This window comes from Rhododendron vialii, chromosome 8a, assembly GCF_030253575.1.
Source record: "Rhododendron vialii isolate Sample 1 chromosome 8a, ASM3025357v1".
In the NCBI taxonomy this organism is placed as follows: domain Eukaryota; kingdom Viridiplantae; phylum Streptophyta; class Magnoliopsida; order Ericales; family Ericaceae; genus Rhododendron; species Rhododendron vialii.
This window is the reverse complement of record NC_080564.1, coordinates 13819215-13832331: the sequence shown is the minus strand read 5'-3', so window position 1 is coordinate 13832331 and position 13117 is coordinate 13819215. Positions and strand designations below refer to the sequence as shown.

At 39.4% G+C, this 13117-nt stretch overlaps 1 protein-coding gene across 2 annotated transcripts; it reads left to right on the top strand.

The window, feature by feature from the left end:
- Positions 1-6755: 6755 nt before the first annotated feature.
- On the top strand, positions 6756-10791 carry LOC131297908 (phosphopantetheine adenylyltransferase). 2 transcript variants are annotated; one of them, XM_058323108.1, is made up of 6 exons: positions 6756-7113; positions 7229-7300; positions 7525-7584; positions 8194-8288; positions 10240-10309; positions 10438-10791. In XM_058323108.1, exons 1-6 carry the CDS (start codon positions 6994-6996, stop codon positions 10543-10545), a joined length of 525 nt encoding a protein of 174 aa, XP_058179091.1. In that variant the 5' UTR covers positions 6756-6993; the 3' UTR covers positions 10546-10791. The 2 variants fall into 2 exon arrangements, with proteins under 2 accessions (XP_058179091.1, XP_058179092.1); XM_058323109.1 differs by lacking the exon at positions 7525-7584 and having other exon boundaries at positions 6757-7113.
- The last annotated feature ends 2326 nt before the right edge of the window (positions 10792-13117 follow it).

Here is a 13117-nt window from a genome sequence, read left to right as displayed (position 1 = left end):
CCCAGAGTGCCAGTTGGAAAAAAGGATTGGTTAGTATGGCCCACATTTTAATTTTGAGATTCAAAATAAATGTGATTTGATTATAAAATTAATTTAATGAGTTTTATTTGCATGAATGATCGGCTCAACGAACTTTTGAGCCTTAAGGTTCAAAATAATGAATCTCAAGGTGTAAGCGGGGGTCAATTTGGTAAGCTTCATCATAATTTTCGCACAAAATTGTTTATACGGGTTTCGTATTTTTATGAATCTCAAGGTAGCCGGTACTCTTTTTTCTCTCTCTTGAAGTTGAGAGCTCTTGAGTTACTGTTTGCATTTCAATTTCCTTCCTTTCCGAGAGTGTGTTCAGGTGGTGTCTCTGGATTTATTCTTTGCCTTTTCTGTGAGCCCTTTTCTTCTTTTGGTTCTCTGTTTGCGTGGGATTTTCTTCTCTTTTGTCTCCCTTTTTCAGCTGTCTAGTTTATTCCCATTCTTGTTATGTTCTAGTCATTTTCTTGGTCTTTCCTTCTTGTGGTCCCTTGTTTTTTTGGGTTTGTTTGTGCTCTTTAAGGTTTGGTGAGTCGTCTTTGTTGGTTTGGTGTTGGACTAGTTGTTGAAGCCTTTCTTTATCATGACGTCTTCATCGGAAAGTGATGGGGTTGGGTCTACTAGTAGTGAGACTGCTACAGGAAGTGAATTGTCAGAGGAATATCGTAGCTTGGGCATTGATGAGTCTTTTCCTCAGTTTCAGAATCCTCAGCTTTGGCGTGGTATGCCACATCAGGCTTGGAATGTGGGTGAAAGGAGGATGGAGCGTGTGCTGGTTGGCCATTTTTTGGATAGAAGGCATTTTGCTACCAGAACCATGCAGCGCTTGGTTAATGAGTTATGGCGTACGGTTGAGCCGGTGTGGGTGATAGAGCGTTATTAGAATTCCTTTGTTTTTCGGTTTTTCTCGGAAGAAGACTTGGAACATGCTTTGGTTCGGGGTCTATGGGTGATGAGTTCTTGGTGCTAGATTTTTGGTAGCCCTATGATTATCTGCAGCGCATTCAAGTTCGACAGTTTTTCCTTTGGGTGCGGTTGTACAATCTGCCATTTGACCGTTTTACTATGGCTGCAAGTGATTATTTAGGGGAGTTTTTGGTGATGTGGTTAGGGTTGATATTGATGATGCGGCTCCGTGGACTTATCGCTATTTACGTTTTAGTATCACAGTTACTCTGGAGTCATCTCTTCTCAGTGGGTTTTATCTGCATCTTCCGAATGGCGAGGATCGGTGGATTGAGTGTCGCAATGAGAGAGTTTTCAAAGTCTGTCGTTTGTTTGGAAGGGTGGGACACACCTTTCCTCAGTGTGAGTTGTCTCCTCAAGAGGCCTGTTGTCGAGTAGATGAGCAATTGGAGGAGGTTAGAGCTAGATTGGGCACTGTGTTGGTGACAGATGAATTTGAGCCTTTGTATACAAACAGGATTCGTGCCTTTGCTCATAGTTTGTCGCATCGTAATTCACGCATGCAAGTGGAGCGAGAAGTGAGGTCGCCATCGGCGAAGGAAGATGATCTTCATGAGCCTACCAATGCACCAGTGGAGGATCACATTGATGGGCCTGACAACACATCGGTGGATATTCATATTCCCAAGGAGGAGGGCCATCCCGTGATGAACTTGGGTTCTGATTTTGACAGCTTTGTTCAAGCTTATGATGATGCTTGGGAATGGCACTTAACTGATTCGGGGGTGAATGATCCGTTGAGTTTTGAGGAGGCTGGTGTTAATGGGAGTGATCGTATGGACGGTGGTACTTCTCAGGTGAATGGCCTTTTGGCGGAAGCAAGGAATCAGTTACAGTGGATATAGGATGTCGATGTACCGCCGCGGCAGAGATGGATCGACAGTGGGCACAATGGGAGATTACTTTCCGGTAGTGTGGAGTAAATGCGAGTAGTTGGATGGTATTGAATGAGGGAAAAGGTTTGGTGGAGAGGTCATTTAGAAGTTTTAATTTGGATGTTAATTCTGATGTGATGGGTTTAGCCGGTGTAATGATGGAGGGTGATGTTAGCCGTGCAAAATTTTGGTGAGGGCGGGAGTGCTGTGGGCTCAAGTGTGGAGGAGGGGTGGTGTGATTCCATTCGTGTTGGGCCTTTAATTATTCGTGAACCAGAGGAGGATATAGGCCATGTTTTGCGGGCTCCTGATAAGGCGGTGATGGGCCTGGTAAGGGGAAAAGGCCTGCTTTAGAGGAAGAAGGAGATTCAGACTCCTCCTCTTCTAGTCAGAAGCGTGGGCCTAAGAGGAGAGAAGTTTTGGGCCAGGGATGAAATCGGTTCGGTTCGGTCGATTTTTTACTCCTTTTTGAACCGAACCGACTAAGTCGGTTTTTGTATCTTCCAAACCGACACTGACCCAAGCCTAGAAGTAACCGATCGGTTCGATTGGTAGTTTTGGCGGTTCGGTTCGATCGGTTCCATCGGGTTTTTGACGAAAATGGCAGTTGAATGTCCAAATCCATCCATAAACAACATAAATCATACAAAATCATGTCCAAATCCATCCATAAATAACGCAAATCATACAAAATCACGTCCAAATCCATCCATAAACAATACAAATCATACCAAATCGTGTAAACAAAATAGAAAAAAATATTCTTTTCAAAAAACCCTATTTTTTTCAAAAAAAACTGCGGTGTTTCGAACTTATTAAGTGTTGACTGTTGAGATCTTAGAGTGAGATGAGAGGGAGATAGGTGTGGATTGTGCTTTCGAAGAAGCAATCTGTTCTTCATTCTCCAGCGCGATCTTGTGATCTATTCTATGTTCTCCATCACAATCTGTTCTTCGTTCTCGCAGCAGGAGAGAGAGAGAGAGAGAGAGAGAGAGAGAGAGAGAGAGAGAGGTGTTCAACGTGGAGTCGTGAAGTGGGTAGTGATGTCGGCGATGGAAACTAGGAAGTGAGGTCGATGGGAAGAAGATGAGTAACAGATGTGAGGGTATTAGGGATTTTAGTATAAGTTGATCGTGGGTAATGGGGATATATATGTGATTGATCCAACGGTTAGGATTGAAAGCATAATCTCTTTAATATAATCGGTTCGGTTCGGTTTGAATCGGTTGGTTTTTATATAAAACCGAAACCGAACCGTTCGGTTTTCAAAAAATCAAAACCGAACTGAACAAATTCATACCTAAAACCGACCGAATTAAGCAAAAATTGATCGGTTCGGTCGGTTTAGTCAATTTTTCGGTTAAAATTTTCATCCCTAGGCCCGGATATGATTGGGTGCTCTCACTGGGCCTTAGGTGATGTGTATGCTATGAGCTTGGGCTAGTTTAGAGATAATTTTTTGGGCCCATGGTGGTCGTTGGGTCGTCTCTCTGGAGTGTGGGCTAGTCGTTGCGACAGGTCAAATTCAAAGGGGTTAAGATCAAAGGAGTTAGGTGTCCCCAGAAGGTTTGTTTGCTCAGATCCTTATCTAGAGTTAGTTCTAGGGAGCCTTGCTATCAAGCTGTTGGTAGAAAGAGGCGAGCGCGACTGTTGCGATGTGAAGTTGGCAAGCAAAAGTGGAGGCTTTCCTCAGAGTCTTCTGATTCATGTTCCAGTAATTCTTTTTTGACTCCGTGGTCTCCATCTTATGTTTCATTCAGGGTTGATGTGGGGCTGCGTTTTGATCCATTGGGGGATGGGAGTTTGTGGGGTGCTCCTCGCAAACGGGTGGCGTCTTCGATATTCAGTTCTAAGGAGGCTACTTTTTTTGGTATTAGCCTAGCTCAACAGCAACGGGCGAAGAGTGAAGCCATTTTTGACAAGGTGGTTCACGTCCAAATTGAGGTTGATGTTGAGGAGGTTATTTGGGAGCATTTTGTTGCTTTATGGAGTCAAAGGTGGGAACGTATTATTGATGATGAGATTCAGTAAGTAACTCAGAGACCGAGGGTTTTAGTGTTGGTTGAGAATGCGGAGAACGCGGCTTATTGGTTGAGGTTGGCTAAGGATCTTCATCAGTATGTATGGGAGAGGTGTACGTGTGTGGGGGTGGCAAATGAGGAGGCTAAGTCAAAAAACGGGGCTTTGGAGGAGGTTGGGCCTTACCGGCCTCCTCCCTTACCATGAAGATACTCAGCTGGAATTGTAAGGGGTTGGGCCAGGCTCTTACAGTTCGAACAGCTCGTAACCTTGCTCAGCAGTATAGGGTTAATCTTATATTTATCATTTAAATGAGTTTTATTTGCATGAATGATCGGCTCAACAAACTTTTGAGCTTTAAGGTTCAAAATCATTGAGATGAATCTCAAGGTGTAAGCAGGGGTCAATTTGTGTAAGCTTTATCATAATTTTCGCACAAAATTGTTTATATGAGTTTCGTACTTTTATGAAACAAAATTCACCTATAATTGCAATCCATTGGAACCAACCGTAATTCATTGAAGCAATTTGCTTTAATCTGGTATGATTCCTTTGAGACTCAAAGTTGGGTGCAAATACACTAGCAAAATGTTACTCCTATGTTATTAGATACTTGAAAAAAAACCAAGTCCAATTTCAATGGGCAAGAAAAAAGTTGCAGCTCTAAAAAGACATGGCAGAGGATTATTTAGTGTGAATAGGAGCATGTAGAAAGGATGATTTGGTTGATCATTGAGGGTATGAGAAAAAGACAAACTATAAGCATGTATACCATATAAAAATAATGGAAAGGGATCGACTGGCTCGATTTCGATAAGTGAACAAATTGTTTACAACACGTTGAACTGAACATTAATCTATTGGGTGTGGTAGGTGGGCGAATAAGTTTTTAGTCTGCTTGGCTCGTTTGCGTTGCTTTGGAGTTGATTTCATCTATGTTCATGGCTTTGGTTTGAGCTGGGTGTCCCTTTGAGCTCTACTACAAAAATCAAAGACGGTCTCGAAGCCCTGCATTTGTGTATGGTCTGTCTTGGCAGTATGTGCTTTGGAGCCTTCTAGTGGATGTGTTCTAGTGTCTAGCCTTTGGGTTTTTATCTTCGGGTATTGTGAAATGAATTACTTGCTTGTTTCAAAAAGAACATTAATCTACTGAGTAAATTATCAAAATCACTCTGAGGTTTTTAAAAATTATAAATTGCTGCCGATAAAAAAAATAATATTTGTTCCCTCACATTTAATCACATAACAAATACTCTGTTATCGTGATATAGCCGCTAGAAAATACGACAAAATTTTCCATACATTATCAAATCCTAATTACAGTGTATCAAATTATCTTTTTGTAGTATGTGAAAGGATATTTTCACATATCTGCATCCTTTTGCAAGCTACAAAACGATAGTGTAATTCATCGTAATTAAGATTTGATGATGTCAGATAAATTCTGTCGAATTTTCTAGTAGTTATACCACAATAAGGGAGTGATTTGTTATGTGACATGGGGTATTTTGTAATCTTCCAAATGTGAGGGGCCATTTGTAATTTGAAAAACCATGGGATAATTTATACTCCCTCTATTCTAATTTAATCGTCTCTTTTAGGAGTTTGTCATACTTTTCAATTGATTATATTTTGTAATTTATAATATTTTATAAGATTTTAAAAATATTGTATTATAGTATTAATCAAAATCTATCGAACAAGATCCATATTGAAGATTTACCCAAAAAAAAGAGAGATCCATATTGAATATAAAATTTATTACCAATTTAAAGATATGGGAACTAATTTTTTTCGATTAGAATAAAACGATGGACTATTAAATTGAGATAAAGAGAATAATTTATTTTGTATATTGAAATCGAACAGGCTGTCAGTCATTAAAAATTGACAATTTTTGATTTTTGATCAATTTTTGAATCTCTGCCATCTGTGTGTGGTTACAAGGATTGGCAATGATCCGCTTGTACATTATCATTTTCAACGACGACCAAATAAAAAGTGAAGTTTGGTCAATTTTATAACAGTGGCAAGTAGGCAAATCAATTTTATATAAGAGGCTTCGTGGCTTAAAATCTCAGCAATTGTGGAAAATAGTGGTGCTTTTCACTACTTAACATCTCACTATACAAACAATCAATGATCCGAGTTTTAAAGGGTGCAACTGTGTTAGCAATAGTATAAATTACAAAGGATAGCCCATTAAAATGTCACTCTCATTCTCCTCAAATCTTTGAAATACCATTACCACCCCCTGCCATCTAACTATGTTAATGGATTGTCAAAATTATTATGCTATCCTTTTACTATATTAAATAATGTTTGGGGCTAGGGTTAACTGCATGGAAAGAGGAGAAACCCCATAAAATAGAATAGAGATCTCTACTAGTCACCAATGTCGAACAATTTTCCCTACTTATTACCACTTTTTCAGAAGAAAAAAAAAACAAAACTGACCAAAGCATTTTCCCATCACTTTCTAATGGTTTACCTTCTCTTACCATCTCTCCCTCGTGGTGGCGGAACCTAACACTCAAATCCCTCCAATTCAGCGCTCAAACCACCATTCTTTCAACGTCTTTGCCTCCTTTACTGTTTCTCTCGCCTAATAACCCTGGTCAAAACTACAAATTGTCATTGCCAAAATCTACTTTAGCTGCCATCCCGGAAGTACAGGCAACGATTATCTCCATCCTTGTGAGTGGAGGGTTCAACACACACTCTCTCTAAATAAGAATATAGGAATGTTCCCGAGCTAGTGATTTTAAAGAATCAAGGGGAAGATAGTGTAATTTCAGAAGTATGCGAGGCGTGTCAGTGCAATTTACTCCGGTTTTGTTCCCGAGGACCCGGGCCAGTCAATGCCACTGAAAATTGAAAACCTTCATCATCATTTCCTCCTCGTCCTCTACGGTTCTTCTTTATGGCAGTAGTTTTTTCATTTTGATCTTTCTTCCTCAGTCAATAAATACTACTACCAAATCGATCCTATAAATTCAACCTCAGTCCAGGTTCATTGTACCTAATCAGTATCTCCTCGAAAAGGCTCCAATACCCGCCATCGTTTTCTTCTTGGCTTGGCACTACCGAAATCTCTACACTTTTAATGGCGATTTCGGACGAATCAGTCGGAAATTCTAATATCTCACCTTGCAATACATATGGAGCCATTGTTCTCGGTGGCACCTTCGACAGATTACACGACGGTCACCGCCGTTTCCTCAAGGTCCACAACACCCCCCCCCCCCCCCCCCCCCCCCCCCCCCCCCCGGCATATGTATACATGTCTATATACGTATTTGTGCTTGTAATTTTATCTGATCAGGTACTTCTTGTTGTAGGCGGCGGCGGAGTTGGCAAGGGAACGCATCGTGGTTGGGGTTTGTGACGGACCCATGTTGGCTAAAAAACAGGTGCACAAATATTTAATACTTATCAATAAGTGCTGATTTTATATTATAATTAAGGGAAGTATAGATTAACTAGTAGTGAGCTTGATGACACTTGACGAGTTTCAATGAGTTTCCGTTGTTTTGTTTTTCACTCTTAATTGACCTGTATGGCCGATGATCTTGGTTTTACGTCCGTCGACTAGGAAGTTGTTATGGAATTTGATAATCTGTATCCACGCTTGCAGTATTATGAACTAATAGAGCCCATCGAGGCAAGAATGCAGAACGTAGAAGACTACATTAAGGTACAAAATATATAATCAGAGCATTTCGTGTTCAGGTTCCTATTTGTAATTGGCTTGACACTTTGAATAACTCTCTATGCATCTTTGTTATTTTTCCCCAGTGACATTCTTAGGGATGCTAAGTTTTATGTATTGGCTTTCACACTGCCACTGGCCCAAATTGCACACCTTTTTCGTTTGTATTTTACACAGTGTACGAGATGGAAGCGCGATTGTTTTAGCGGGTTGGACATTTATTGTGGACACTAGGGTCATTTGAGGGGATGTGTAAATCAGTTATTCCACCAGACGAATAGCAAGGGATATCAATACCCAATACCCTGTCCCCAATGTACTACACATCCCATGTTTTGTGTACTGTCTGTCCAACTGATAATCCAATCTTGTATTCATTCATAATTCAGCCGAGCAAAGTGCATTTAAGGCATGAAATGGATAGACCATATCGCAGCTAAGCACATGGACCAAATTGCATTCTCAGAAAGTATGTTGAGTATAGGAGGTCTCAATGATCTTTATTAAGCTATTCTGTTGTATTGTGATCTTTTCCCTTATCATTTAAAGATGACAATACATGTTTTGTTCTCTTTCCTTTTTTCTTTTTGGCAGTCAATCAAGCCAGAGCTAGTAGTACAAGCAGAACCAATCACTGACCCTTACGGTCCTTCGATTATTGATGAGAATTTGGAGGCTATTGTTGTCAGGTATGTTCCTTGATTGCCAACAAGACTGTACCTAAGGCGCCAGGGGGGTGGGCTGTGGAATTCTGAGCTGCCATGTGGGACCTAATTGAAATGAAAAGTTCAATTTTAAAAGTTTGTCAGCGCAAGCACAATCCATGGAATCATCCTTTCCAAAATATTTAAAACAAAATCCACTTAAGGAAAACACCAATTAAGTTGGAATTAGGGAAACTAGAGAATGAATGCCAGTGAAAGTTGTTGGCACGATAATATCTTGACATCTCACCAAAACCCTGCAAAATGGTTAAAACCGGTGATATGTATTGTATTTTATACCAAATCAGAGTACTCCTCTGAAGTTACCGCCCGATTTTCATTCTAAAAAATGCCGTTCAATATTGGAACAAGTAGATTAAAGGCTGCACTTTTCATTCTTTTTAACGATTAAGGGCTGTATTTTTCTTACGAGTTTTTTCAGTATGGGGGGGTGCATTTGTTATGCTGTCCTTCATGTTTTTTCTTTTGTGTTGTTAATGACAAATGGGCGTGTTATAACAGAAGGGATAGAAGTTATTGAAAATGCTAAGAATCCAATGGTTATCATTTTTGGATAGATGAAACTTGTTTTCTTTTTCTTCTTTGCATAGGGTTTTCCAGAAATATTCCTACCATGTTCTGTTCTAAAAGACAAGTAACTTCTCAAAAGCTAATGACGAATATGCGAATATGCAAAAAGCTAATTTATGTGCCTTGTCATAAGCTTTAGTGGTTCATTAAAAGTGTGTTGGAAGTTTAGATGATTATGCATAGATATCTAAAAGCATAATTAAGTTATGTTATATTTAATTAGTGGTTATTAAACGTTGTGTAGAAACTGAACTCTGTTGGCAAGAGTCCTGATTGGATCTGTGAGAGTCTTAATCCTACTGGGATTCTTACGAAAATAAATTGCGTTAAACATTTGTAAGTCCTAAACAGATTGTCTTTGAACTAGAACTCTTAACGAACTAAACTACTACAAGCATACAAGAACTGTAAATAAACTAAAATTCGAAGAGTTCTAATTATACTGGGTCCTAGCTCTAGGATCCTCAGAATATCAATCCTCAGGTTTATGCAAATGAGTCGAAAAAGACTGTTACTTGAATGCCAAAATGGATCATTATGACCGTTCTTACAGCGAGAAACAAAAGAAGCTTGCTGTGTAAGATCACGCGTCATACGCAATACGAAGTTGAGTCTGGAAACAACACCCACCACTTACAGGTGATTGGCAAATTCTGGCTCGCATATTGTATTGTTGTGGTCTCAATGTGGTTTGATAGGGTAAATTTAAATTAAACGTTTTGTGAAAGTTTAGTCCACTATTCTAGTTTCTCCTGTCAGAACAAATCTTCTGTTCTCTTTCGTGTTTTACTACGCAGAATTTTCTAGGGATTGACTGTGTGTTGTGTAAAAAAAAGGAAGGGGAACATAGACATCCTTTTTTTTTGGATTCTTTTAATAGACCTTGGAAAGGTCCTTGCTTCCGTTTTATTTCGCGCTCAACTTTTGGAAACTTAATTAGCTACAATTGCAGATTATTGACACCCTGATGCGTTGATTCAATAACTACTTGACCATATATATATATATATATGTATGAATGATTGATGGAGGAAAAAGGAGCTTTGAGGTTGTTATAATGACAGTCTTATTTTGTTATGTGAAATGAGCTTTTGATTTTGTATGGTATTTAATAGATATGGTGGTTAATTTGTATTCTATGAAAAGAATGGTTAGGTGAATATCTTATGGTTTACGAAATTACTTTAATTGCATATACTAAGATTCATCCTTATGCACAGGTGCTTTGCTAGTTCTGATGTATTGTAAAGTTGGATCAAGTTTTATAGTACTTCTCTTGTTGTTATCCATGTTACTCTTCATGAAGTTTCAGAATTTTTGTTAATTGGACTTTTTTGTCGAGCAGCAAGGAGACACTACCAGGTGGACTTTCCGTCAATAAGAAGAGAGCCGAGCGAGGTCTTTCACAACTAAAGGTTTGTTATGTGTGATGTTTGCACCACATGAATTGTCATCCGACGAATCATTAGACAAAGAAAATTGCTTGTAATGTAATTCCAAATATGATTAAATGTAAAGCCTTACTCCCTGGGGTCATATGCAGCTTGAAGTTGTTGATTTAGTTCCTGAAGAATGCTCTGACAAAAAATTGAGCTCCACAACCTTAAGGAGGCTTGAAGCTGAGAAGCTCATGAAGCCTCAGCTAGGATAACGGGTACCTATTTGGAGTCCAAGTGGAGCTTAGAAGGGGCTGCCTTTGTATTTAATTATCTACACGGTGCACTTTGTCACAAAGTTAATTCAGGGTGAACAGGGAATGAACATGTCGTGTACGTGATTCGTCCAACTTTGTTCTCTGAACCATTGATTATACACGATGCTGCAGAACATGTAATATATTTTACTTTGACGTCTTTTGAAGAGAAGAAATAAAAGGAGCATCGCTACATTCATTGAATGCAGCCTTTCTCTATATTTCCTTACCTAATGCGTGTGCGGGCGTGCGATCGCGTGCTTACTTGTAGTTCCTCGGACAACCAATTAAATACCTAAAAAAACATCCAAAATCTCAATCTCATAGTTCCCGATCAAATTTTTATGATCCGAACCATTCAATGTGTGTAAAATGTAATTTTAAGGGTGCTCGAGAGAAATTAGCAAAAAAATATGATCGGGAAGTGCTTGTTTTGAGCAGTTTTTAATTGAACCGTTAATCAAATCTAAGCTAAAAACTGCTCAGATCAAGCCATTTCCAGTCTTTTTTTTTGCTTTGCTGATTTCTCACGGGTACCCTTAAAATCACGTTCTGATCACATTGAGCGGCTCGGATCATTAAATTTGATCTGGAACTATAAGGTGTTTTTTTAAGTGTCTAATTTGTTGTCCTCGGAACCGCCCCGATATATATATACACACGCGCGCGCGCGCGCACACACATATGTATATATTGTTTTAAAAGTATTTCTACCCTTTTTTTGTGGGGGCTGGGGCGGGATATTGGGGGAGTCAGACGAACTCTTCGACTACATGGATGAAACAGAAGAAACTTGAGGGAAAATATTTTTCATTGTTAAAGAATTTGTATTGGTCTAGTTGCCATATCTTTACCAGTTTAAGCTACTGTTTAGAGACATACAGCAGTTGCTGGATGATGGTTGAAGTGGTGGATAATATCTCCCCATGTCATCTTGTGCATACCTCACTGTCAATTGTATAACGTTTTACCGGCGGAGCAGAATGCACCGTAATTGACATTATTAGAGCGGAGGTGGTATTCAGGGCTGCAATGATACAAATGGAGACTAGGGCCTGTGGTTGCTTTCGTTAATTCTGCATACTTTCTTTTCGATCACGTGTGCATGAGCTGTATTGTCATTGTTGCAATGAGCTCTGTTGGGATCAACAGGAATATTAGAAGTGGATAGCGGCTTAAGGTACAATAGCTTAGTCAGTTCCCTAAAGGGAATTAGGCCCATATCGGTTTATAAATGAATTTGCTTACGATTCATGAGTTATGAGTCATGACTAATGAGGATGATTATGGTTCTATTGTAGGACTTGTCCTATGTCTCTGACCTATGAATCTGCAGGAGTCATCACTGACAAGGGTAATTATAGGTCAAACTATGGATCCTTAATCTTGCAGTTGTAGAAAAAGAGAAGTTGGATTCTCAACGTATCTTCGAGTTTGAAAACAAGGTAGTTTCGCGGAAGCTTCGTGTCTGCATAATGTTAGTAGTAGTTGGTAAAACAGATACTTAGAGATCTCTTATTGTGTTTGTCACTGCTAGAGAGTTAGTTTACTGAGTTGATGGATTGTGTCAATGGATCATGTGACCCCAGGCCTTGTTGGAGGTCTGGGTGCTTGAAGGCTGGGAGTCCTGTATGTCAAAAAAGAAAGATTTGTTCTTGATGTAGGACGATTGCAGGATTTTGGGATTGTAAGGCAAATAGAGAATTCGGGTTTTGGAGCTGTGATTAGGCAATGTTCTAGTACGATTTTGTGTTGCGTAGGGCTGTGAATACAAGAAAAACGGAAGAATGAAAGAGATAGGTCTAGGAATCACTCCTAGAAGTCTTAAAGCTCTGAATTTGCTGTAATATTGATCTCCCTTCCTATTGAGGAATGACATCCTTATATTATAGACCAGAGACTCCCTCAATAAACTTTTGACTTCTAAAACCAATCTAACCCTAAATATGACGTAATGTAATACCAAACGAATACTTGACCCACAAGACGATCCAAGGGCAACCCCTACAGCCTAAGAAGCACGACACGTCAACCGGCATCACGCATCCATGTCCAACATGTGTCGGCCACGGAAATGACACGACACTCTCCAGACATGTTTCAAACATGCCTAAATACTTGTCCAATTTTTTTTTTATGTATATCTTTTTCTCAAGACACATTGTGGATACTTTAGGACACGATGACACTCTTGAAACATGCTTAGGACACATAAAAAGGAATCTAATTTTTAGAACTTGGCCCAGAGTGAAAATTCCAGGGAGGTATAGTTCATGTATACATGTGTGGACGGCTGATTTGTATCTTCATAGTTCTTAGTTAGCTAGAAATGATGTTTTTGACTTTTATATGAATTCATAAAAGTCCTCTATAATACAAATAAACTTGACATGTGACGTGTCCCCAACGTGCATGTCCTAATTTTCAAGGAAATGATGTTATGTCGTGTCCGTATCCTGTATCCATGTCTTTGCTTCTTAGCCTACAACCCATATCTATCCAATTCTGAAATTACAAAATCCGTTAGACT

Excerpts from the sequence above, each read along its gene's own strand:
- LOC131297908 (XM_058323108.1), top strand. The coding sequence starts at position 6,994 with ATGGCGATTTCGGACGAATCAGTCGGAAATTCTAATATCTCACCTTGC. Across the intron at positions 8,289-10,239 it reads TTGGAGGCTATTGTTGTCAG|CAAGGAGACACTACCAGGTG; the intron begins GTATGTTCCTTG and ends TTTGTCGAGCAG. Across the intron at positions 10,310-10,437 it reads GAGGTCTTTCACAACTAAAG|CTTGAAGTTGTTGATTTAGT; the intron begins GTTTGTTATGTG and ends GGTCATATGCAG.